This window comes from Ochlerotatus camptorhynchus, unplaced genomic scaffold (genome assembly GCF_037179485.1).
Source record: "Ochlerotatus camptorhynchus isolate MF236.1 unplaced genomic scaffold, CSIRO-AGI_Acam_v1.1 ptg000107l, whole genome shotgun sequence".
Classification (NCBI taxonomy): Eukaryota; Metazoa; Arthropoda; class Insecta; order Diptera; family Culicidae; genus Ochlerotatus; species Ochlerotatus camptorhynchus.
Genome location: NW_027040597.1, coordinates 1,305,966 through 1,330,748, shown reverse-complemented (window position 1 = coordinate 1,330,748; position 24,783 = coordinate 1,305,966). Strand labels below are relative to the sequence as shown.

Genomic DNA, 24,783 nt, shown 5'->3' with positions numbered 1-24,783 from the left:
CCCGAGAAGGTAAGAACGAGGCCCGTCAGCGGTATTCGGCTGTAGAGAGGGAAGTTAAGCGTTCCTGTATACGGGACAAGCGAGCGTGGGTGGACTCCCTGGCTGATGAAGGGGAAAAGCCGCAGCAACTGGCGATATCCGCCTCCTCTATGATGTTTCACGAAGCCTGAGCGGGGCAAAGATGAACCCAAGGATGCCGGTGAAAGACGCGGTCCCCACTGATCAGTTGAAACGCTGGTTTGAGCACTTTGAACAACTTCTCGAAGTTTCAACGGTCAACCAACCATCAACATCATCAACGTTATTCGCGTCGACACTCAAGCTCCATCATTGCAGGAGATAGAAACAGCCATCCGAAGTATGAAGTCCAACAAAGCCCCAGGGGTCGATCGCATATCAGCAGAGATGCTCAAAGCTGACCCCATGCTATCCTCACAAATGTTGCATCAACTATTCGTCAATAGCTGGGACACCGCGACTTTTCCGGCCGACTAGATGCAGGGCGTCTTGGTAAATGTCCCCAAAAAGGGGGATCCAACTTTATGCGACAACTGGCGAGGCATCATGTTACTGTGTATTGTTCTCAAAGTTCTGTGTAAAGTTCTCCTCCATCGGATACAGGAGAAGATCGACGTGACTCTCTGAAGACAGCAGGCTTGATTCCGTGCTGGAAGATCCGCATCATCTTGGAGCAGGGCAATGAGCTCCAAGAGTCCCTGTACTTGGTATTCATTGACTACGAAAAAGCTTTCAACCGACTAAACCACAAAAACTTGTGGGGCGCTTTGAGATGCAAGGGAGTCCCTGATAAGATCGTCAACCTCATCGAAGCGCAGTACGAGGCTTTCTCATGCAGAGTGTTGCACAACGAAGCTTTTTTTGACCCGATTCGGATAATCGCGGGTGTGAGGCAAGGATGTTTATTATCACCGCTACTGTTCCTCATCGTAATCGACGAGATCATGGTTGGAGCCGTTGACCATGGGTTGCTGTGGCAGCCTATTACTATGGAGCATCTCAAGCAGAGCAGAGTAAGCTCAACGACCTTGTGGAACGCTCCTCTGAAGAAGGTCTAACCATCAACGTCAACAAGGCCAAATCGTTGAATGTCAACACGGAAAACCGTCCCAATTTCACGGTAGCTGGGCAGGCAGTGGAGAAAGTCAAAAGCTTCCAATATCTTGGCAGCCAGATAGCGTCGGACGGCGGCACCAAGAGCAACATAGGTGCATGGGTTAAGAAGGCGAGGTTTGCTTTTGTCAGTTTGAAGAGCGAATCAGATCAGTCGACGCACCAAAATTCGAATTTTCAACTCGAACGTGAAGTCTGTGCTTATCAACCGATGCCTGCGGTACATAATTCGTGCCTGGTGGCCCCACAATTGGATCTCGATGAATTCCGAGCTTCATCGTTTGTGCCATCAGAAGCCAAAAGAGACAGAAATTCGTGAACGGAAGTGGAGGTGGGTCGGCCACACACTACAACGGAGCGGAAACGAAATCTGCAAGCAAGCACTGGACTGGAATCCAGCAGGACATCGCAGCAGAGGCAGACCCAGAGGCTCGTGGCGGTGGAGCCTAAACAGTGAAATTAAGAACGTTGACCGAAATTTGACTTGGGCACAGGTCAAGGCCAAAGCTAGTAATGGCTCAGGATGGAAATCTTTCACAAAGGCCCTGTGCACCCCTCTCTGGCGTCGGTAGCATTGGTACTCAGTTCGGAAATCAAGATCGATGGAATACAAACCAAGGAAAAAATATTAATAAGATAAACCAGAGTTAATACACCTTTGGTGAGATCTGCCCCTTCTTAGTAAATAGAAATTCCGTCAAAAGTGTTCACTTTATGTGAGGTGATAGATGAACTAACATGTGATTTTGAGGTATCGGATGATGGATTTTGACCCTAAATAGAAACTGACCACCTCTCCAGGGATATCCGGAATACGTCCAGATGTGGCCAATTTGGTCATAGGCACTCCAAATGACTATAATTGTACTGGTTTTTGAATTATCATGTGATTTGAGGTATCACTTGATGGATTCATGGGAACTCAAAAAACCTAAGCCTAAAGTCAACTATGAACCTTTGCAAATTATAACCGACCTATAGCAGCATTTCTCAATCTATGGCTCATTTTTGGAGTTTCAAACCAATTTTGGACCGGAGCAAATGAAAACGCACTGGGTCGAATATTACACTGAGTTCCCCCGTTTGAATTTCCGGCGCATTGATCGATTCATCGTACTTCGGAATGCTATTTCTGTGGAGCTCCACTTCTTCTCGGACCCCTCATTATCTGCATTTATAAGATCGTCGAATGAGTCAGGTTAAGTCAAGGTCGTTCTATTAGCGTATCCACTAAAACAGCAAAGCATTCCTCGCCTGGAACATGGTGGGGCACTTCTGTCTGCTGAGCTCTACTAGAAGGTCTCCAAAGCGCTACGAATCACGTCCAAAACCTACTTCTAGTTAGATTCAACCACCGTTTTGAGCTGGCCCAAGGCTACTCCATCAACCAACTTTCGTTGAAAATCGGGTATCCAAAAATCAAGAAGCAGCAGAAAACGGAGCACTGTGAGTGGAAACATGTAGTAGGACGAGAAAATCCCGCTGACATTATCTCGAGAGGACTTGCAGCCACAGACATCGAGGCAGTTAAGGAAGCAAAGAAATCCTCGCTTGTAGTTGCTTGTTCTTCACCAAAACTCGCCGAGGAATACGTAGGCAGAGGCCAAAGGCCAAGCGAACCGTTTCGTCACCGTCAACAAACGGTCGAACATCGTAGCGCTGAACTAGGACTCGTTCGACTGGTTCAAATGACAGTTTAGCTGCAGAATTGACAGCTGCTGTTCGGAGAAGTCGTCTCCACTCTACTCGATCTATGGACACATGTCGCCAGCCTCATAGTCTGTGAACGATTTGGAGGTAGCCTTCTACTTGGTCGATCCACCTTGCCCGGGTTGCTTCTTCTTGTTCCAGTTAGGTCGCCCACTGTAGCCACCCAATTTTTGCAATCTGGACGATGGATGGTTCTTTCAGCAGCTGGTGCAATTCGTGGTTCATTCGCCTCCTTCACGTTCCGTCATCCATCTGCACTCCACCATAGATGGTACGCAACATCTTCAGCTCGAAAACACCAAATGGTCCAGGTCTCGTGACCGTAGAGGACCACCGGTCTAATTAGCGTGTTGTGGATATAGTCAACTTCGTGTGGTGGCGAATTTTATTCGAACGGAGCGTCCTCCGGAGTCCAAAGTAGGCACGACTCCGTGTCATAATGCGTTTTTGAATTTCTCTGCTGGTATCATTTTTTTGCGGTCACTAGAGAGCTCAAATACACGAACTCGTCGACCACCTTGATTTCATCGCCGTCAATCTGAACTCGACAAAGCTAAGAAGCTGGTGGACTTCCTGAAGATCGTGCCACTCGTGTCTATCCCAGCTCTTCTGATCATACATTCTAACATTACCTTGCCGTAACCCCCTTCGAGATTCAAAGGGACTCGAAAGTGGCCCCGATACTCGAACAACGCACATCACTCGATCCATCGTCGCCTTGACCAATCGCGGCAGTTTATCCGGAAATCCGTACTCGTGCATAATGTGCCATAGCGGAATTGTCGGCACTGCAGGCAAACCAGACAGTCTCCTCGAATTCACGGCTTCACTGGTTCAATCCGATGATTGCATCGGGGGACAGTTGAGTCGTTCAGTACAACTGCTGCACAACCCTATGATTTTCGCCATCAAATACTACTGCCAGGATCGCATTTTTTCACTACACTTCTCGTTCGCTGTCAACAAGAACGTCTTCTACACGCAGCTGTTCAGCTTCTCACCAACACTATTTGGCAGTGTTTTTGGATTCTGGGTGGCAGAAATATCTCTCGTCGTATCGTTCACGACTGCGTTATCTGTTTCCGAGCAAAGCCGAAAGCAGTCGAGACCATTATCCGTCAATGGTGTTGATTTCTGGGGATCAATCTGCCTCAAACCTTGTCACCATAGAGATGCACCTCCGAAAACCTATGAAGCATTATTCATATGCTTCAGTACGAAGACTGTTCACTTGGAGTTCGTCGTGGACCATACTACTACCACAAACGAAGTGACAGACGACTAACTGGCGAAGAAATCAATTAAAATAATGTGGTTCGCTGTAATAGAATTTTCATCAGCCACCAGATGGGCTATTATTTTTGTTTTGATTTGAACAAAGTTGATTTTGTGTGCAATGATCTTTGACAGTGTGCAAAGAGTGTATCATTTTGTCATTTTTTATGCATATGAGTGAAAGAGATAGAACCAAAACTTTCTAGTACATCTGGTGAAAATGCTTGTTCAGTCAAGTAGTAGTGTTGCCATGTGGTACACTGATAAATTGCAATAGCAGGTTCGTTACCAAAGTTTTCGAGCCACTCCGTCTGTCACTTCGTTTGGGCTACTACCAAGTTCCTGCAAGATTTCCGTCGCTTTTTATCTCGTCAGGATTTTGGTTCAGACGTCTACAGTGACATCGCCAAAAACTTCGTTGGTACAGCCAACGTAATCTGGGAACTACTGCATGTCAAGGACTTCCAGCACTCTTTTGCCAGTGAATGTACCACCAAAGGAATTCACTGGCACTTTACTCCGCCTCGTGGTTCACATTTTGAAGGATTATGGGAAGCAGCAACCATCTCTCCACAGAAGCTCTTCATTCGAGTATTGGGAGACCGCAAGCTAGCTTTCGACGACATGGAGACACATTTCGAGATCGAAGCCTGTCTCAATTCACAGCCACTTACCAAATTTTCCGAGGATCCAGCGGATCTCCAAGTTCTTACACCGGGCCACTTTCTGATCGGTTCGTCGTTGCAGACCATCTCAGACGTTGACTACGAATCGATTCCAGCCAATCATCTCTCCCAACGGCAGCTAATCCATTAACAGCTCCAAGAAGTCTGGAAACGCTGGCATGTGGAATATCTCGCTTCGCTACAACCACGCATCAAGTGGTGCAATCGTCGTCATCGTAGATGAGAACCAGTCACCTGGTTCGTGCGCTGGACTACAGCACGAATCCACGTGCTGCATCCAGGAAACGACGATATTGTACGAGTGGTCACTTTGTAAACTGCAAAAGGATTCCTCATTCATCCTACATACACCGAAAATCTGCGTACTACCAATACCACCACCAATCATCAGCAGTAGCACCACAACCACCAATATGGTCAACAGATGATTTCTGCAGAGCATATCAACCAAGCTCTTCGAAGTCGCTGGGAACGAAATCAATTCAAGGAACGAAGTGTCCACCCTAGTAGCACACTTGCCACAATTCGGTTGAGGTAACTTCTATATGACTTAATTTAGTCATAATTAAGTTGCTGTAACTATTTATGATGGATGTGTGCTACTTGGGCAGTGAGGACGCCACGTCTGCCGGGGGCACGATTTACCGAAGATTACCAGCATACAAGGACCTCAAACAAAAGGGTCCAGGTAAGTTAGCGTTAGCGTACTACTACTTTCAGGAATAATGCTGGGGAATAAACATTGATTCCAATCTAAATAAGAATACCAGAAGCATGACTGTCGCTATTTCCGGCCACGCCCATCTTTATCTTATATAGGGATAGAGAAGGAGATGTTGCCACATCCTCATAAGTGCTACGGAGTTTGGAAGATTGGCTAGGGTAATCGGTTAGGATTCGCCTCAAGTTTGCGATGCAACCAAAAGTATATATTGTTTATGTGTTGCTCATTTGATCTCTCGATAGCTGACTATCGAAAGAAAATATTCATTTTGTTTAGTGATCATGCATTTTAAGAGTCATGATGGAGAGCTTGGGGTAAATCCATGATTTTCTGCTCAGTAAGCAAAACCGATCCCTCCGGGGTCATCGGGCATCTCACAATCCACAGTGCTTCGCGTCATACAAAAGTTCTCTTTTGGTATGTAACGAACGATTAAGATACGTGATAGTTCATGTATTTTGAATTATTTAATTTAAAATGTGCGAATAGTACTACCAACGACGACGATAAAAGCAAATTTCGAGCTAGGCTTGGCACCTCCACTGGATCCTCATGTGCATCTAGTTCCCTCAAACAGAAGGGTCCAGGTACGGACCTGTCCAAAACTCATTGTGAAAGAACTATTTGCAGAAAAACGAAAAAAATCAAGTAGCATTTTCTTGAATATCTGAAAACGGCCCTCGTACCTGTTAGTGATATTTGTAATATAGCAGTGTCCTTCACCTGTGAATTGCAAGCTCGCTGATCTCATATACGCCTGTAGGTACACGTGGAAGTAGTTTCAGTATAATACACTCAAGAAGTCAGGAACGAAATACGATGGAACTTCAAATCCTTGATCAATCTGTTCCGTCTACTCCGGAACTATTTCGTCGCACTCTAATGGCACCGGCCTTCAGTACCAAAACCGTCGTGTCATCGACGGTGATGATGACATTGTTTCGCATCACCCTACCAAAGCTTTTTGCGGCAACGAAACCAGTACGGTGGACCCAAGTCTGGTTGCCTCGCGACCTTCTGAACAAGATTCTGATAAATTTTGGTTATACCTGTCAGGTATTTTGCCAAAAATTACAGTGAAAAACAGATGACTTGAAGGTGGTCAAACTTGATGTTAGATCCCTAACCTTTGTGTCGTACAAAATTGGGTTGTTACCGGACTTGAACCTAACTGCTTTGGCCATGTGGAATATGCTTTCGTGAATTTGAAGATGTTGGCACCAAAAAGCAGTTTTTTTTTGGAAACCAGCGTCAACAACGATCGAGACCGCTACAGGGAACAAGACTCCAGACTCTTAGATGTAATTTCTGAAACTGCTAATACTCTTACCGACCGCTCTGTGCTTACGTCGTCGCCAGCTATCAATCGCGAACCTCTGCTTATAAGCACAGAAAGCAGCTCGCAACTCTCGGTAACAGGTTCATCTTCCCGGTCTTCTACGCCTGATTTCACAGCACTACCTGATTATTCCTGCACCGAGGCCTCATCAGCCGCTATCTGTTAATTACCAAAACGTGGGTGGTATGCGTGCTAAGACCAACGACTTTTTCTTGGCTGCAGCATCGAGTGATTACGACGTGATTGTGCTAACGGAAACATGACTCCACAGCGACGTAAGCAATCCCGAATTGGCTCCGCTACCAGTCAATTTCAACGAGGCGGAGGAGTGAAATCCTATTGATGGATGCGAGTCACTTGAGCAGGTTGCTGCGAAAGTGTCGCTTGTAGAGCAATCTGTCTGCGTGTGTGATATCTATCTGAGACCTTATAGCGAACCCAAACGCTACATTTGGCATTCCTAAGCAGCTTTACAGATACATATACAGACCCTAGTAGCACGCTTGTCACAAATCAATTGTAAAAACTTATATACGACTTATTTCAGTCATAAGCCGGTTTCTACAGTAGTAGTCAAGGAGTGGGGGGGCAGGGGAAGGTGTTGAGAGTGTTCGTACTATTGTATGTGGCGTACTGTTGTGGAAGGGCAGAAGGAGTTGTGTTTTTTCGACTGTTTTCTGGTGGCAATCCAGCGTTGCTGGAGCGCTGTTAGAAAAAATGCGATTTTGAAAACTCACACCTACCGGCAAAAAAAAAACACATGATCGCATATTTTGGGGTTAGGTACACTGCTGATGCTAAGGGATGTAGGAAAATTTCATGCTGGCACCAACCGCACTGTGAATGCTTTTGGGTAAGATTCAGGAAAATATGTTTTTTTTTATCAATTAGGGGTGTTTCGATTTTAATCAAAACATCTTCAGATTAAAGGAAACATTTTTGCAGGCAAAATAGATTAAATCGAGGGACTTGGTTTGGAAGATGATTGGTAATCAAAGATTAATAGATTTTTGGACGAATGATTACGTCTTTCGGCAACATATTGGGGGTGTAATTTCAAAAAATCAAAATCGACTGCGTTACGAAAAGTGGTCAGGTTTTGACCACTTATAACTCTGTCAATAGCGGGTGGATATTAATTCTAAACAAGCCAATAGATTGGAAATTTTACTACAAATCTGCATAAATGAACGCCTAATCAATTGTTAATAGGTCACTATTATGATGTTAGCATGTGCTCTGTCTAGGTAGCGTTTTACTTGTTGAAGTATTCACTTTGAATAATCAAGCCTGTATCAGCAGAAGCAGAAAATGTATATGTATTATGTGACTATGTACCAATGGAGACGCAAGGTACCCAAGTAACCATAGGCACGTTATTTCGCTTTTTTGGCTATATACGGTAGATATGGGCGATCAGATCCAGATCCGTTCAAAAGACCCGGATCAGCGCGAAGAATGAATGATCCACGGTTCATTTTTTATGAGAACCGACTTAGCGGGTCAGTAGAGTTCACTACTCTTTTTCTCTATGTTCTTGGATCGGAAGGATTGAAAACGAGCTGTCAAAAATGATTCGAATCTCTCTCTCACTCGCTCTTACATGTTGCTTTGCTTCTATTCATTCCTTTATTTAACGTCGGTCTCTGTTCCGCAATCTAGTGATAAATCACCGACGGACCTCGATTGCCATCCATTGCCGACAATCGAATGTGAAGGAAGGCAGCTTCCACACCTGCGTAGGATATCGCACCCATTCAACACACATGGGCCGGGACCAACGGCTTTACTTCCCTTGCGACGGAAGACGTGACCAGAGATTGTTATGCCTCAGAAAAATCCCACCGACCTCGGTTGGGATTGAACCCAGACCCATTGGGGTGTTAGAAAGCAGTCACGCTTACCACTACACCACCGGCGCCGGCCATTTTACTTCTATCCGTCTTCCCACATTTGACAACTCTCGACAGGTAGCCCAGCGGAAACCCGCTGTTGTACCCAATGGTTTTTTATTTTACGTTTGAGACGAAAAATATTTTTTAACAAACACTTTTTACAATTTTGATAAAAAATGAATATAAATCGGAACGGATTTCAAATAATTTGGATTTCAGATGTGAAGGATATTATTTGAAATCTGATGATGCCGGTGTTAAAACGAAATCCAAACGTTTATTATTACGCCCGCTGGGGTTGCAGAAGTTCATTTGCTGTTTTGCTGATTACTGCTGTCAAAATTTTGTTGTTGTGAGTGTGGGCTTTAAGCAAAACAAAATCCTCCAGCTGGAAGACAAAATTACGTCTATTTTCGTAATCTTTGAGTAACTAATTTGAATCATTGGTCATCAAATGTCTGCTCAAGGAAAAGCTTCGAGTGAAATTTGATATCATTTCACGAAGGAGGAGGGCAAAGGTAAATGCTGGCACTGTTCTGCTTTGATAGCAACAGCCGGTGGTTCGACCGGAAACCTCAAAAGGCATCTTAGAGGCAAACATCCGACGATTCAGTTTTCGGGAGCAGATAGTCCTGCACCACCAGCAAAATATGAAGAGATTTCAAATCCTGCTGCTGTAAGTACAGGCAAACCCAAGGATGATTTGGATCAATCTCCGGAATCAAGTTCGGCTCCAGTTTCCGCTCGATCTACCTCTCAAATAACGATGTCGTAATTTGTTGACATCGTCAAGCCAATTTCGGTGCAAAAAAGCAGGCTTTTCGACACACAACTGTTGAAAATCAAGACCAACAATTGAAATGGCCTTAACTCCATTTTGTAAACAAACCTTGTAAGACCATTTTCTCGCGAACCGAAACCTTCATTCGCAAACCTAAACCACAATCGGGTAGAGGAGAATTTCCCCTACCTGTTCATTATGTTGGTTTGCCTTTGCGGACTTCGGTTCGCGAGAAAATGGCCTTACAAGGTTTGTTTACAAAATGGAGTTAAGGCCATTTCAATTATTGGTCTTGAAATGATATGTAAGGAATAGGGAAGAGCGCTACTTCGTCGTAATTGCCCATTTCCGTTCTATCGAGCAGAAATCATCAATAATATCAATGATTTCACAATGCACAAAACAATAATACGTTTGTTCCGATGCGTTAGTTCATTAGCTACAACATAAATCCTATTATATGCATATTTACGCTCATTGTTCTCAAAACAAAAGAAGCGCTCCTAGCGAATCCCCCTTTTCTACGTTTATCCGTAGGACGAAGAAAATCTAATGGCGTTTCAATGCGTTTGGACGGAATTGAAACGCATAGAACGAATTTAGAAGCAAGAAGCAGTGTTAGATTTTTAATAATATCTCAACATTGTTTGACTCTTTATCAAATCCAACGGTACGTATGGAAAGGTGGATAAATTTAGAAGTTATCTTTGATGAAAGCATTCCATGTTTTGTAAAAACCCTTTCCAAAAAGCGTGGTAAAGTGCGGGATGTCCTTAGTAGGACGGAAATTAGATCAAAAACCCTAACACCCGTTTTCAATAGTCGAAGATGACGAGTTTCGTAAATTTGTGAAAATGTTGTGCCCATCATACACGTTGCCAAGCAGAAAGACGTTAACAAACAGCTTACTCCCAACCGTTTACGATGAACTATTGGCTAAAGTTATGAATGATCTGTCGACTGCTTCGGCTGTTTGTCTAACTTGCGATGGATGGACCAACTCAAACAATGTCGGATTTTATGCTTTAACCGCTCATTTTTTTGGTCAGAATTCACGGCTCCAATCTTACTTGTTGGAGTGTTCCGAGTTCAGTGATAGACATACTGGAGAAAACATTTCTGTTTGGATCACGAATGCCTTGAAAAAGTTTTCAATTAAGAACAAAATTATTGCTGATAATGCCGCTAACTTGAAAACAGCTGCATCAAAATTGAACATTATTCATCTGTCATGATTTGCTCACTCCCTCAATTTGATTGTTCAACGCAGCATTGCAAACTCCATGCAGCTGGTGGTAGATAAATGCAAGTCCATCATACAGTATTTAAAAAAAAGCAGTTCTGCGCTGGCTAAGGTTCACGTGATGCAAGGAAAGCTTGGCATGAAAGAGCTGAAACTAAAGCAAGACGTTGCCACTAGATGGAATTCCACTTACGATATGTTGCAACGGCTTCTTATTAACAAAGAAGCTGTTGTATCAACCTTGGCATTGCTGGAATCGAAGCTTCGTTTGGAAACACGTGAGTGGGATTTAATTGAAAGAGCTGTCAAGATTTTGGAGATTTTTTACGCCGTTACGGAGGAAATTTCAGCTGAGAAAAATGTTTCACTGTCGAAAACTGCAGTCCTAGTCCGATAGTGCGTAAGTTGGGACAGGAACTTCTTGATGGATTAGCCAAGCGGTTTGGTGGCAGGGAAACCAACGAGTTGGTGGGCCTGGCAGTTTTATTGGACCCCAGATTCAAGAAGCAAGGATTCAGCGAAGATTCGAACTATAATGAGGCGTATCAATCATTAATTGAGAAGATTGGACAAGCTGATCCTGGCAATTCAGATCAGCAGCACGTGCATATTGAAGGATACAACGAGAAACTATGTCGATCCATAGTTTGGGAGGAATTTGATGCAAAAGTCAATGAATTACAAAGCACCAAGGATCCGTCTGCATCATCTATTGTGATGAAAGTGTGCTACTCGGGGAGTGTCGTGGTCTTTCGACGAAGATATCGGGGGTTACTTGTTCACCAACGTTTCCTCTGAGCAAGAGCTTGCATCAACTGAGAGATTTTTGGTATAAGTGGACTTCAACAAGTCTGTGACATCTGCAACGTCAACGGAAGATGGCTAGACTTGGCCTTCGTGAACAACGGTAGCAGCGTGGAAGTGATTGAAGCACCTTAAACCATTTCAAAACCTGATCGCTATCATACTCCGTTCATCCTACCATTAGACACACGTTGATTTGATTATCAACGTTCATCAACAGCCAGCGAACGGGGCTTTGATTTCAACCGTTGTTGTGACGAATTAACGAATTAACAAAAACTGGGAACATCTGTTCACTGGAGCCAATGTTACTCTAGAGGTCTCAGTTTTTACAACGTGATTTTTGAATTAATTAGCTGACACACTCCCGTACGCAGAGCTTTTTTACGCCAGTCTTATAGACAAGTATGGTGAAATTCTGATTTAAGACACCGCCGGAATGTTCTTCGGAAAGCTTGTCGTCGGTTGTTCTGCTACAGAACTTCTTCAAACAGGATTCTCCTCCAAAGGCTCGAGACTGGATACAACGCTAGTATGCCCTTCTTCTTTTTAAGTATGTATTTCGAATTGACGACGATGTGAAGGCCAACCCTTCATCTTTTTGGAACTTCATAAAGAGGAGAGATGCGTCCAACTCTATGTCGTTTGGTGGCGCTACACTACAGAATCGTGACACTACAGAATCTGCACTATTATTTGCTGACTTTTTTCGTAATGTCCACGCGTTTATTTTTCGTAATGTCCACCTGATTTCCCTAATCTGGTGGAAAGTTTACCATCGTACACAATTAACTTCTCAAGCCCTACAATCTCAATAGCAGACGTTGAAAACGCTCTGAGCTCCAGGACTGCTGTTTTCTTGATATTTATTTAAAATACAGTACCTAGAAGTAGCCTATTATTTTGGTCATTTTGGATTTCATACTTAGCGAAACATGGCCAAATTCAGGACCTCATTATAATGCGAATAAATAGTATATTACATTTGGTTTCTAGATAACAATCAGATGTGAATATTCACCACCTAAATTTAGTATTGAGGACTGAAGGTATTATTACTTCCACAGTTATTAATTGTGAGCTTTCAATGCCTTTACAACTGCATGAAATCGTCTATCGTGTGGCAAGCCCAATGATACTTTAAGTTCAGAGAACTCGAGAAATTCTCCAACCCCAAAAATTCCTAGAGTGGACCGAGAATCGAACTAGCCTCCTCCGGCTTGGTAATACTGTACCTTAACCGACAAGGCTATCTGAGGCTATGGTAGATCTATGGAAAATCGGTCAATACTACCAATTCTGCGGTCTTGAGAAGGACCGATTGTTCAATTCGAGCCAAAAGGCTCCACTTCTTACTGCTGTTGGAGATACTGCTGCTACTAGTTGCTCAGGCGATCGGTTCACGACATTGTCCGATGCGAAAATTAGCTTCGGTACAACGACATCGTTTTTAACTTAAAGCTCATCGCACATCTACTCGATATCATCCGATCGACTCTCCATTAATATATATATAGAAAATCGCCAGTCGGATCAGATGATACCGGGAAGGTGCAGATTGAACTTAATGCAAAAACAGCTCGTTGAAGAGGTGAGTCTTCTTCCACCCCACCGCTGGTTGTCAAGGTGATCCATTCATTACGCCGTCCGCTGCGAGGAACTTTGTCCACGATGAAATTGCCACACTATGAAATTGCTCTAACTTTTTAACCGTTGGGTAGAATTTAATGAAAATTTGGATGGATTTAGTTCATAGTGCATTATTTACATCCTGCAAGTTTTAAAGTCCTGTGATCAAAACTCGCGGAAATGGAGTCGAAAGAACAGCTCGTGCGTGATAAAATCTTGCGCATTCATCACGAGAACAAGGATCTCTCGCATCGTTCCATCGCTAAAACGTTGGGAATCGCGAATTCCACGGTGTCGCGAGTGATTAAGCGGTTCGAGGAACGGTTGACCACCGATCGGAAACCCAGAAGTGAAGGAAAAAGTATTCCGTACAACACCAAAAATCACAACCGCGTAGTTGGGGCCTTCAACCGAAATCCGAACGCCTCCGTTAAGGATGTGGCTAAGAAGCTGCACCTAAGCCGAAGTTTTGTCCAGAAGGCCAAAACTAAGGCTGGGCTTCGAACGTTCAAGGTACAAAAAGCCCCTAATCGCTACGAAAAGCAGAACAAGTCCGCCAAAACCCGTGCCAGGAAGTTGTACCTCAACATGCTGACGAAAGTTGAATGCTGCATCATGGACGACGAAACATATGTGAAGGCCGACTTCAAACAGATCCCCGGCAACCTGTTTTTCACGGCCAAGGATAAGTTCAGCGTTCCGGAGCATGTCCGCACTCAGAAGATGTCCAAATTTGCGAAGAAATTCCTGGTTTGGCAAGCCATCTGCACGTGCGGGAAGCGGAGTGCACCTTTCGTGACCCAGGACACGATGAACGGACAGGTGTACATAAAAGAGTGCCTCCAGAAGCGGCTGCTTCCTCTCCTGAAGGCCCACAACGTCCCAACAATCTTCTGGCCGGATTTGGCCTCATGCCACTACTCCAAGGACGTGCTGAAGTGGTATGCGGACAATAAGGTCAATTTCGTGCCGAAAATGTTCAACCCTCCCAACACTCCGGAGCTCCGCCCCATCGAGAAGTACTGGGCGATTATGAAGCAGCACCTTCTTAAACGACCTAAGGTAGTGAAGACAGTCGAGGAACTGAAGAAAGTATGGGTTTACATGCAAAAAACGGTTGATTCACAGGTTTTGCAGAATCTTATGTCCGGGGTTAAGGCCAAGGTGCGGGCATTTGCGTATGGACTGTAAATAAAATACGAGTAAAATGGTAAAATGAAGTTTAATAGTTATTTCTCAATCCCTGAAAATTTGATGGCAATCGGATGAAAACTCGAATTTTGCGAATCAATTTTGTGTGTGGCAATTTCATCGTGGACACCCTTTACACGATGGCAGAGAGAGAGGGAGACATTTCACCTTTTGCCGCTGGTGACGATACGAACGTGAGCGGTGGAGCTACAGCAACGCTCTTTTATAGCTTTACAAGTTCAATCAGAACCATGCGCAACCAAATGGTACTTGATTTTGACAACTGAGTTAGGCAAAACGTTTATTTCTTGAAAACAGTTATAACATTGTTATATTTTATTTGTACAATTATCAAAACTTTATAAATGAGAATGATGAAATACATCAGATGTGTACATGCATTTCCTATCGATTGGTGTATTTGGATTTTAATTTTACCTATAAATAACAAAGTTATAAGCGTTCGAAACCTAACGCATATTCATGACGGTTGCAATTTAAGATTTTCGATTTACCCCCTGTACCTTCCTGTAAGACGTAGTCTACGTCAAAAGATAACAAACTTACCCCTTTATAATTATCAGAGTTGGTTGGAAATGTTATCTAACACGAAGCTTTAGTGCGATAATTTATTAGCTACACACTTAAAAATAACTAATTTTAGATGTGACGGAATCCATCTTTGACTTATAGGATCAGACGTACACAAATATTTCATGTAAAATTAAGTGCTCCGAGACTGAAATGCTCGTTACTCGACGAAAAGTACATTTGATTGAGTTGAATTCGCGTCTATGTCAAAATTGACGCTCGTCAGTCTCAGAGCACCTAAATGTACATGATTTTTTCCTAAGTGTGTAGATAATGGTCTTAGAAGGGGTTGGTAGATAGTTCCGTTAGAGTACGGCAGTATGAAAATTGAATAGAAGTTGAAAATGAGCGAAGGACCATTAATGCGACAGTGCAAGTCAAACGCACACTCTTTGCCTAACCCGTACGATGTACGCGGAGATTTGAAATATATTTGAAGACGTAAGCAAAACAAAGCTCAGGCAAAAAGTTTGCACCTGACTTTGCTCAAATACTGCCTGTGGCTGTGGAATAGTTCTAGTGACGTTTCATCATTACCTAAAGCCCCACGTTGCCGAAAGCATTTTCAGTCGGTGGCGTGTTATAGTGCAATTCTTCTTTATCCAACATTATTGTTGACGGCTAGTCCCGCCTTGAGTTGTTACATTCAAAGTGTTTTTATGTTACTTCATACGCGAAGTTTGCGATTTTAAGAGACTTGGATTGTTGCATTAACGGTCCTTCGCTCATTTTCAACTTCTATTCAATTTTCATACTGCCGTACTCTAACGGAACTATCTACCTACCCTCTTTTGAGACCATTCTCTAGCTAATAAATTATCGCACTAAAGCTTCATGTTAAATAGCATTTCCAACCAACTCTGAAAATCGCAAGCTTCGTGTATGAAGCAATATAAAAACACTTTGAATGACTTAATGATTATGCCAAATGGCTAGGACTAGGAGAATAAAAAGTTTACATTTCCCATATAAACTTCGAAAAGCCAGTGCAGTATAAGTATACATGAGAATCCAAATGAGCTCAAATTTTAAGAAAATGATCAGGTCCTAATTTGAAATCGTTTTAGCTTGGCAATTCCAATAGCAAAATGAATGATTTTTTTCTGAATATCACACAGCATAAGACATTCTAAGTGAGAAATCATATAGATTTCATTGGAGACATACCGTTCATGTGATTTAGTGGTGCAATTTCCAATTATGGGATCTCATGAAAGTTATGTGAAATTCACATGGATATCTTCCATCGGTTATGTGATTTATTTTATGAGTGTGGTTTATATTGAACATCCCTTGGCTTCAGTTAAGTACGATGCTAAGCGTCCCCACAACATGGACCAACAAAACCATCCATCGCCTATATTTTACAGGCTCACATAAAAAAGGGAAAATCCGTACAACCAGCATAAGGTGGGGGAAAATCTTCTCTCCTTGTATGAAGGAAGCGCACAAAACGACAACGAAGACGTGCAGACGACATCAGGCACGAGAGAAAAAAACCTAACCCTAGTTTCCGAATGTTTTGCTAACAAAGCATTTTCCGACTCGGTGTGCGTGAGTGTGCCTACCAACAAAACATCAACCGAAAAAAATTAAATCCAAGGGGGAAACGCAGCTTGCTACATGGCTTTGATTATGCTAGAGGCAGCGGTTGAGTTCCTTTGTTATGTGCTCACGACCGCCGCCACTCCGCACTCCGATGAAGGCAGATGGAGAGATGGCGTAATAACAAAAATTCTCCCCCTTCTGCAACAAGGCGAGCGTTTTTTATGTTTACATCGTCAGCCTTTATGTACAATTTCTTCGAAATTGCCTCGCCACCATTGGATGACGACGGTTTTTGATCGTGTGAGGAGTGAAAACAAAAAAAAAACACGGAAAGCCCCGTGAGTTCTCGACTTTGATTGGGTGAAGCAGGCGCAGCGTTTTTTATGACTCTCGATTCGGGTTATAATAAAAAATCAAAATGGAGTTCAAGGTGGAATTGTGATACGAACGCTCGATGGTTGATTGTCTGATGAAGACTAGTTGGAAAATAAATAGGCAAAATAGAAATCTACATTCAAAATTAAACAAATGAAAACGTTTACCGCAATTTGGTTTTGAGTGTAGATTAAAGAACAGTCATTATTATAACAAAAAATCGCACTTAGATAGATCACATTTATCGTACCAATAGTAGATTTTAGAAAAAAAAAACCACACGCACAGCTTCACCACAGTAGATACAAACACCACACCCGTCACAAAATACACACACTAATTGCAACTTAATGAAATTGAACTTTTAACCTTCTATTTTATTCAAATTTGCTCTCGCGCAAAATTTAAAAAAAGCAAACCCTTTCGCAGCTTGGTGTAGACACTTTCCGCTAGTATTTTTTTTAATCTCGGTACTTTTCTGCTTGCTCACGTTGTAAACCTACTCCTTTTTCATAATCTTCACTGTTTTTTCTTCGACTTAACAAGTGTTTCAGCAAAGTTTTCTCTTTATTCCGGTAGAATAGATCGCTGGCTGTAAATTCTCCGCTCGCTCGTTTTTCAGTCTTGCAATTTTTCTTTCCGTGTAAATACAGAGATGGATGGAAAGAAATTCGCCATTTCTTTAGTAATGCATATTGCTCTACTCACGCTCTCCGCTGTTCTCATAGTTAGAGCAGGAATGCCTCCACTGTACACCTGTAGATGGAATGGGAATGCCACTGTTTTGATTTTACTCAACCAAATCCGATTCTGTAGTCTTGAGAAATTTAGTAGATTTGCAACTTGGCGCCTCTAGGAGATACACCTCACCACTTCACGCATAGTCTTTCATCAAAGCGACGCCACATTGTCGACGGAACGTCGTGCAGAGGCCCGCCCGGAGTCAAAGCAGTCTCAGAATGTCCATCTTCCCATCCCATTCCCCATTGCAGGTTTCAGACACGGATCTGGAAGTGATCGAAGCGACAGGCCGAGGTCTGGCAGACGACCCCGGTGCAGTGGCGGCAGGGGCATCGAATTCAGCGGCAGCAGCCGGGACCACCCCGGACATTCGCAATCGGTACTGAGTTTTCTCCTTACTTACTTTCTTTCATTTGACCAATTATTTACTCATTTTATTTTTAATTTATCAACAAAAAAAAAATCAAAAATCTTACCCTTTTGAATCAACAAAACGCTGCGCAGTCCACCGGCACCACTGCCGTATCGCCCCATGTCGGCCGGACCGATTCTCCACCATCATCCACCAACATCGTCGTCATCGTCCCGTCATCTCAATACATCGCAGAGCCACCTGGCGGATCTGGGCAGCGGCGGAACGCCGAATCGTGTCGCGTTCGGTGGCCTTGGTGCCGCCTCACCGCCAGCCGGTGTCCTCGGCCTCAATCCTCTGTATCACCCGAATCGACACAAAATCTCCTCGTCGTCTAGCGACGTTGTCAAACAGTTGAAGAATAAGGTGATTAGAAGCGATTTGATTTTCCTCGGAACCGCGGACAAGTTTCGATTTTTCCTCGGACCAATCCTGTCAAAACTGACTGACAGCAGACCAGTCCAACAGAGAGCAAAATCAAAATCAACACTACAGTCACAGATCCAGAACACGCAACTCTGACAGGGACCACATTTCACCCAATAAAAAAAAATACAGATTCCCATCTAACTGTTAGGCATAGATCCGTTTCGATGTTTAGAGCAGAAATCAAAATTAGATAGGAAGTTGTTTATTGTTTACCATTATACTTTGCCAACGACACAACCAACACTGTCACATCCCACTACTGTTAACTGTCAAAAACAAACACCAATCAACTAATGTTTGTCCGTTTTCGAAAGTGCGTTTTTGAATTTCCTAACATTTCACCACTCAACACAACCTACCTACTCTGAACAAAACAGAAAAGAAGCTCTTGAGCAAATCTTCTCGAATGAAAAACCTCTTGACCTCCTAATGAGCTGCATAATGAATCATAACGAACCTAAATGATTGAAATACTCAATTTGTGTTTTCTTTGTGTGTGTTTTGTTTTTCCGATTCCTTGCAGGATTACAATGATCCGTCACGACCTAGGAGAGGCAGCGAGACTCAGCTATCGAGGGCGGACTATGACTCGGTAAGGATTATTTGTAACTGTGTGTACTAGATAAACGATATTCAACGTTGAATTTACTAAAGTAAAGAAATCACAACAATTTAAGTCCAACCATTCTTCGAAATAAACAGCAGAGTTAAAGGATCATTAGTAAAGTAAAGTGCGGGGGGTGAGGCAACAAGGGAGACTGAATCCAAATGCTTTAATATAACATTTAAAATGTATATTTTAAATTCAATTTTTAACAATCATAACAGTTAAATTAACATCAGATTTATTTGAAATCTCGGTCATTTTTTCTGTGGATCCGCAATATTGCCGATTGCAGTGGAACGTCAAAATGCTTCTGAACTGAAAAAAAAAAACAATTGTTGATGAACACCTTTAAGATCTTGCAGTCGCTGTTTTTTTTTTATAAGAATCAATTAAGTAACATCTATCAAATTTATCAACATTGTAAATGAACTAGCAAAGATAAATACGGGAAAACTTATCGAACATAATAGTGAAAACCTGTATGTTCCATTGAAATCGAGCGGAGTGTTGGTTGTATTCCGAGATCTACTGAAGAAGTCAATACTCAAGTTTTTCAACTCGAGGTTGACTACACCATCCATGGCCTTCATGTTTTAGTGTTTCTAACAGCTGTTATCACCTCATCAGCCGATATACTACTATCATCCTGCACTACTACGGGGGTGTCAGCGACTCTAGTCATTGCCTCCAGTACGGCAGGCCCATGGGGGCTCACCATGGTTTGGCCAAGATTATGTGAAATCACAAAATGTTGGCCAAGAGCATTGGCTTTTTCAACTGGGGTTATGAGCAGGGGTGGGTCCGAGTTCTGATCAACAGAGGAAAACGGAGGGATCGGTCTTGACTAATTTTTCAAAATTTTGGTCATCTTCCAAAATGCTTTTGCACAATCTGGGAGAGAGCGAATCTTGTTGGCAAAATCGTTATTTCTGAGTTCCACCATCCTGGCCTGGATAATTTTGGTTAGCCTATTGACATTGGTCTTCAAGTGGGGCAGCCCAGAACGCTGGAACTGCCTACGAATGGTGTTACGGAGCCTGATAAGATCTTAGGTTGGGCTGTCAAGGTTCAGAGTATGACTCTCCTGTCTGGATGCTGGTACGTGTTACTTCCTGGCACGGGATATCGCCTCTTCGATGGTTTGCACGACTTCTTCGAACGACTCCGGTAGGACGTCGTAGTCGATTGCTGTGTCCACACAGCGCTGGTACTGCTGCCAGCTGACACGATGGTAATTTCGCCGAGAAACTTGAAACCTATTGACAGAGGAACCTACTTCGGCCACCACCGGATAGTGGTCCGAGCTCAGTTCCTGATAGGCGATAGGTTGAGAGATGTTATCGCCAATGTTGCTGATAAAGATGTCGATGGTGGCATGAGCTCCGGATCGACTCAACCGGGTGCGAGTGTCTGGACACAGGATGTTGTAGTGGGCTTCCTGCAGATCGTTGTACAAGATTGTGCCAATCTGGTTTCGCCGACTATTGCCCCATACTTGATGCTTGGCGTTCAGGTCGCCAGCGATGATGAAATTTTGCCGCCGTCGTGTTAACTTGATGATGTCTCTTCGGGGGTCTGCAGCCAAGCCGTCCCTAATGTTGGTTTGCTTAGGGCAGTAGACCGCGATGATGGTGATTGGACCAAGCGATGTGCTCACCTCAACTTCGATGGCTTCGATAGTTTTCAGCTGGAAGCTTGGCAGTAGCTGGCAGCTGATGTTCCGTCGCGCAGCGATGACCACTCTTCCTCCCCCGGAACTGATACGGTCAAGCCTTACGAGCCGAAAGCCGGGTAAGAAGACGTTCAGCTCGGGCTTCAAGAGAGTCTCGGTGATGACGGCTATGTCGATGTGCCGTTCGTTGAGAAAGTCAACAAACTCGATGTTTTTGCTCTTCAAGGAGCAAGCATTCAATTTACGATCTTGATGGCTTCACGGTCCATACTTAGTGACAAGAAACAGGGCAGCATGCAGCTGTTCTGATCGAGTCTTGCAGGTGCGCATGATAATGATGACCTCGGCCACGAGCGTCACAAGTTCCTTTGAGGTGAACGGAGAATCGTTGACAGGCTCACCTTTTTTTCATACAGGGAGGAATCTGCTCACAGACACCTGAGAAGGAACTTAGGGTGTGGGGATGGGAGAATTTCACTCCCGACCCACTAAACCTTACCTTGTGCGCTTGGACCTTGACCTCTCCGGAACCGCCCGAAGGCATTACTTCGTGGGAGGGGCCGCTGTAGCGCTATGGCGGCTCTCAAGCAATACTCTAACGATCTAGTCGGGCAAAAGGTAACTGCTGCTCGGCTCGCCACTGTCGTTGTAATACCGAAACTATGTGGGTGACCGCAGTCACCACCGCGCTCCAGTTCTCGGTGGTACCACACATCCTAGGAACGATGTTATCCGGACTGGTATCCGTTCCGCATATCGCTAGCATAGCGCTCGATACTGGCTCGAAACGTGGACAGGCGAACACAACGTGTTCGGCGGTCTCCTCGACGCCAGCACATGTGGGGCAGATGGGAGTACTTGCATATCCGAACCTATGCAGGTAACTCCTAAAGCAGCCATGGCCTGACAGAAACTGTGTCAGTTGGAAGTTTACTTCCCCATGGCGCCTGTTGACCCAGCTTGATACGGAAGGTATCAAGCGGTAAGTCCACCTCCCCTTTGTGGAGTTTTTCCACTCCGATTGCCATCTCGCGGTCGACACAACTCGCGCGTTGTTGCGCACCCCTCGAACGGTCCTCGCGTCATAGCACACCACATCCTCCTTAATGATAAGGCAGATTGGCGTCATCCCTGCTATGACACAGACGGCCTCTCTCGAGATAGTGCGGTATGCACTGGCCACCCTCAAGCACATTAGCCTGTGTGTACTCTCTAATTTCTGCCTGAGGCAGTCAATATCCAGTACCGCAGCCCACGCAGGGCCACCGTATCTGAGGATAGATACTACGACCCCAGCGAGGAGCCTGCGCTTACTGGCATTCACTGCCGAGCTGTTAGACATCATACGGGATAATGCCCCCACAGCCGTAGACGCTCTCTTGCAGGCGTACTCGACGTGGCAGCCGAAGCTGAGCTTATCGTCGAGCATAACCCCCAAGAGTTTTAGAGAGCGCACAGACCTAATTGTGCTTCCGCCGACTGTCAACGTCGCATGCTGTACTGACATGCGATTGTTGACTACGACCACTTCCGTCTTGTGATGGGCGAGCTCCAGTTTCCTGGTTCTCATCCATTCCTCCACAAGTCTGACGCAGTGAGCCGCTGTCAGCTCTACCTCCTCGAGGGATTCCCCGCAGACTACCAGCGTGACATCGTCGGCAAAACCTACAATTTTCACGCCTACCGGGAATTTTATCCTCAACAGTCCATCGTACATGACGGGAAATTTCACATTCGCTTGCAGTTTCAATCACAAGCACCAATGATTTATGATGTTCATCAACACGCAGTATACGCTATACTGGAGTTGAGTCCTCTTAACAGATCTTAATTTGATTACCAATCAAACAGATCTACAGTCACATAGCTTTACATAAACTGGTTGCAAAAGTAGAAAATACTCTTGACAAAAAAGAAATTGTGTGGGAGCTTTTGATTATACATCCTACAAATCTATAAACTAAGTGTAAAACTAGCCAATGGCCAAAATTCACTAAAATAAAGAGAATAGAAAAAATACAAAGCTATAAAAAGCTCAATGGAAAAAAGGAACGTTGATCCTTGAATTATAGCTTGGATTATGGAAATGCTGAATAATTGGGAGAATCATCTATAACTATAAAACTACTAGGGTGTGTCATCTTGTATTGCCACCCTTATTATGGTCACTTGTTGTTGATGATCTTCTCAATAAACTAGTGGAAGAAAGCTTCGAAGTTATCGGTTTTGCTGATGATATGGTCTATTATTTTGCGAGAAGCAACAAAACTACCTATATTTTACGAAATTCCCAGAACAGGTTTTGACAAATAACAGGTAATAACAACCCGAAGGTTTTGAAGAAAGCGTTTCCAAAAATTCAAAATAAAGTCTCCTCATTCCATACCTGAAAACTAACTATTTCGATTCGTTTCATGCTTTCTTCCATCAGGACCAGGTAAGCGAACTGATTCGTGCTTTGCAAGTGTTTTGTGCTAAATATGACGTTTGATTTCATTGGTTTCCGTATGATACATACTTCCATTCTTGATTATATACTTTTTCGTTCTGATTTCATGTAATGGTAAGAATATTAAAAAAAAAACAATTATTAAAAGGATTGTCCACCAAACCTGCTTAGGGACTCCAGTTAGGCCCATTGCAGAGAGTACACTCGTTCAGAATAGGCACAGAGTCTCAGCTTAATGATTGGATAGGATAGGAAAGGATTGGAACTGATAGGTTATAGACAAGAAGACACCAGGCTTACAAAAACACGTTCGAAATCATCCTTAGCTGAAATAGGTGACCAAATATACGTAGAATCTCTTCCAAACTGCTATAGTGTTTATCATTGCTCTGTTTTAGAATATTGTAACTTTTTCAAAAGCTAGACATAGCAATAGACATTCAAATGATTAAAAGGCTAGAATAGGACTTAATAGAATAAAAAAACATCGTTTTATACTTAGCATTGATTTCACTTCTGTTTTGAATAGTCCCAGTTTAGAACTTTCCTTTACCGTAGACAGACGTTTATTAGAAATACTCATATTCTAGTGAAGTTTTCCTTATTTTATTCAATCCCCGAATCATCCACATCCCGAAAATCCACTTTCGTTATATTTTCAAAACAAACAAAAAAAAAACTTTACCAACTTTCATCGGTGCTATTCCATACATGTGTGTGTTGTTGTGTACGTTAAATTTTCCAGGGGAGCTACTTAGATGGATTACGATCACATTTAGGTGGTTTAACGCAACGAGTCAAATCTTGGTACTGGGGAAGACCTCTCGTAAGTGCAATTTATTTGGATTTTTACAAAAAAAAAAAAGAAAATCAAAACGTGTATTTTGTTGACTTTTTTCGGTTCGTTTCACTTCCGGTTGTTTGATTTTGTTCGGTCCGTTTTCTATCACAACTGTTTTGTAATTACATTTTTGACTTTTAAAATTTATTTTGATTTTTTAGTAATCCACCTTTTGCTTCAAAAGCAGCCCTCTTTTTTTCCAAATTTATAATTTCATAAATGAAGTGATAAATTTTCATTACAATCTTTTTGTTTTAAGTAAAAGTAAACCAACCTTATTTGTAACTTGTAATTGTAACAACATATTTTTCGAACCTTTTTCCAATTTTCAATTAAAAAATAACCACTCCTGTATTGTCAAATCCAAAATTTAGAATCTGCACCAGTAAAGTAAAAATATTGCGAAGCACGAATTGTGTCCATTTTTATAGATATGATTTACAGTGAAAAAAATCATTCGTTCGTTACCAAATTACTTTCCATTATCATAGAGCTTTTAGTTTATAGTGCTTTGATTAGCTGCATTTTGCAAGCTTTTTCTTTATATATTCTAGATTTTCATACCGAATCTCGATGTTTCCAGTCACATTTCTTTCCTAGTTCTTCACATTGGAATGTTACATTCTGTTCTTATAGTGAATCATCAATTAATAGGTGTAGTTGAGCCACGTTCGATTGCATGAAATTCGCCATTCCAAAAATCATTCGAG

General features: G+C 43.0%; 1 protein-coding gene across 1 annotated transcript in view; it reads left to right on the top strand.

The window, feature by feature from the left end:
* dysc (dyschronic) overlaps window positions 1-24,783 on the top strand; it is a 550,335-nt gene that overhangs the window by 483,671 nt on the left and 41,881 nt on the right. Inside the window, exons 14-16 of the mRNA XM_065219616.1 lie at window positions 17,915-18,042; window positions 18,168-18,441; window positions 19,028-19,096. Coding sequence (XP_065075688.1) covers window positions 17,915-18,042; window positions 18,168-18,441; window positions 19,028-19,096 — 471 coding nt within the window. The remainder of the gene's footprint in view (window positions 1-17,914; window positions 18,043-18,167; window positions 18,442-19,027; window positions 19,097-24,783) is intronic.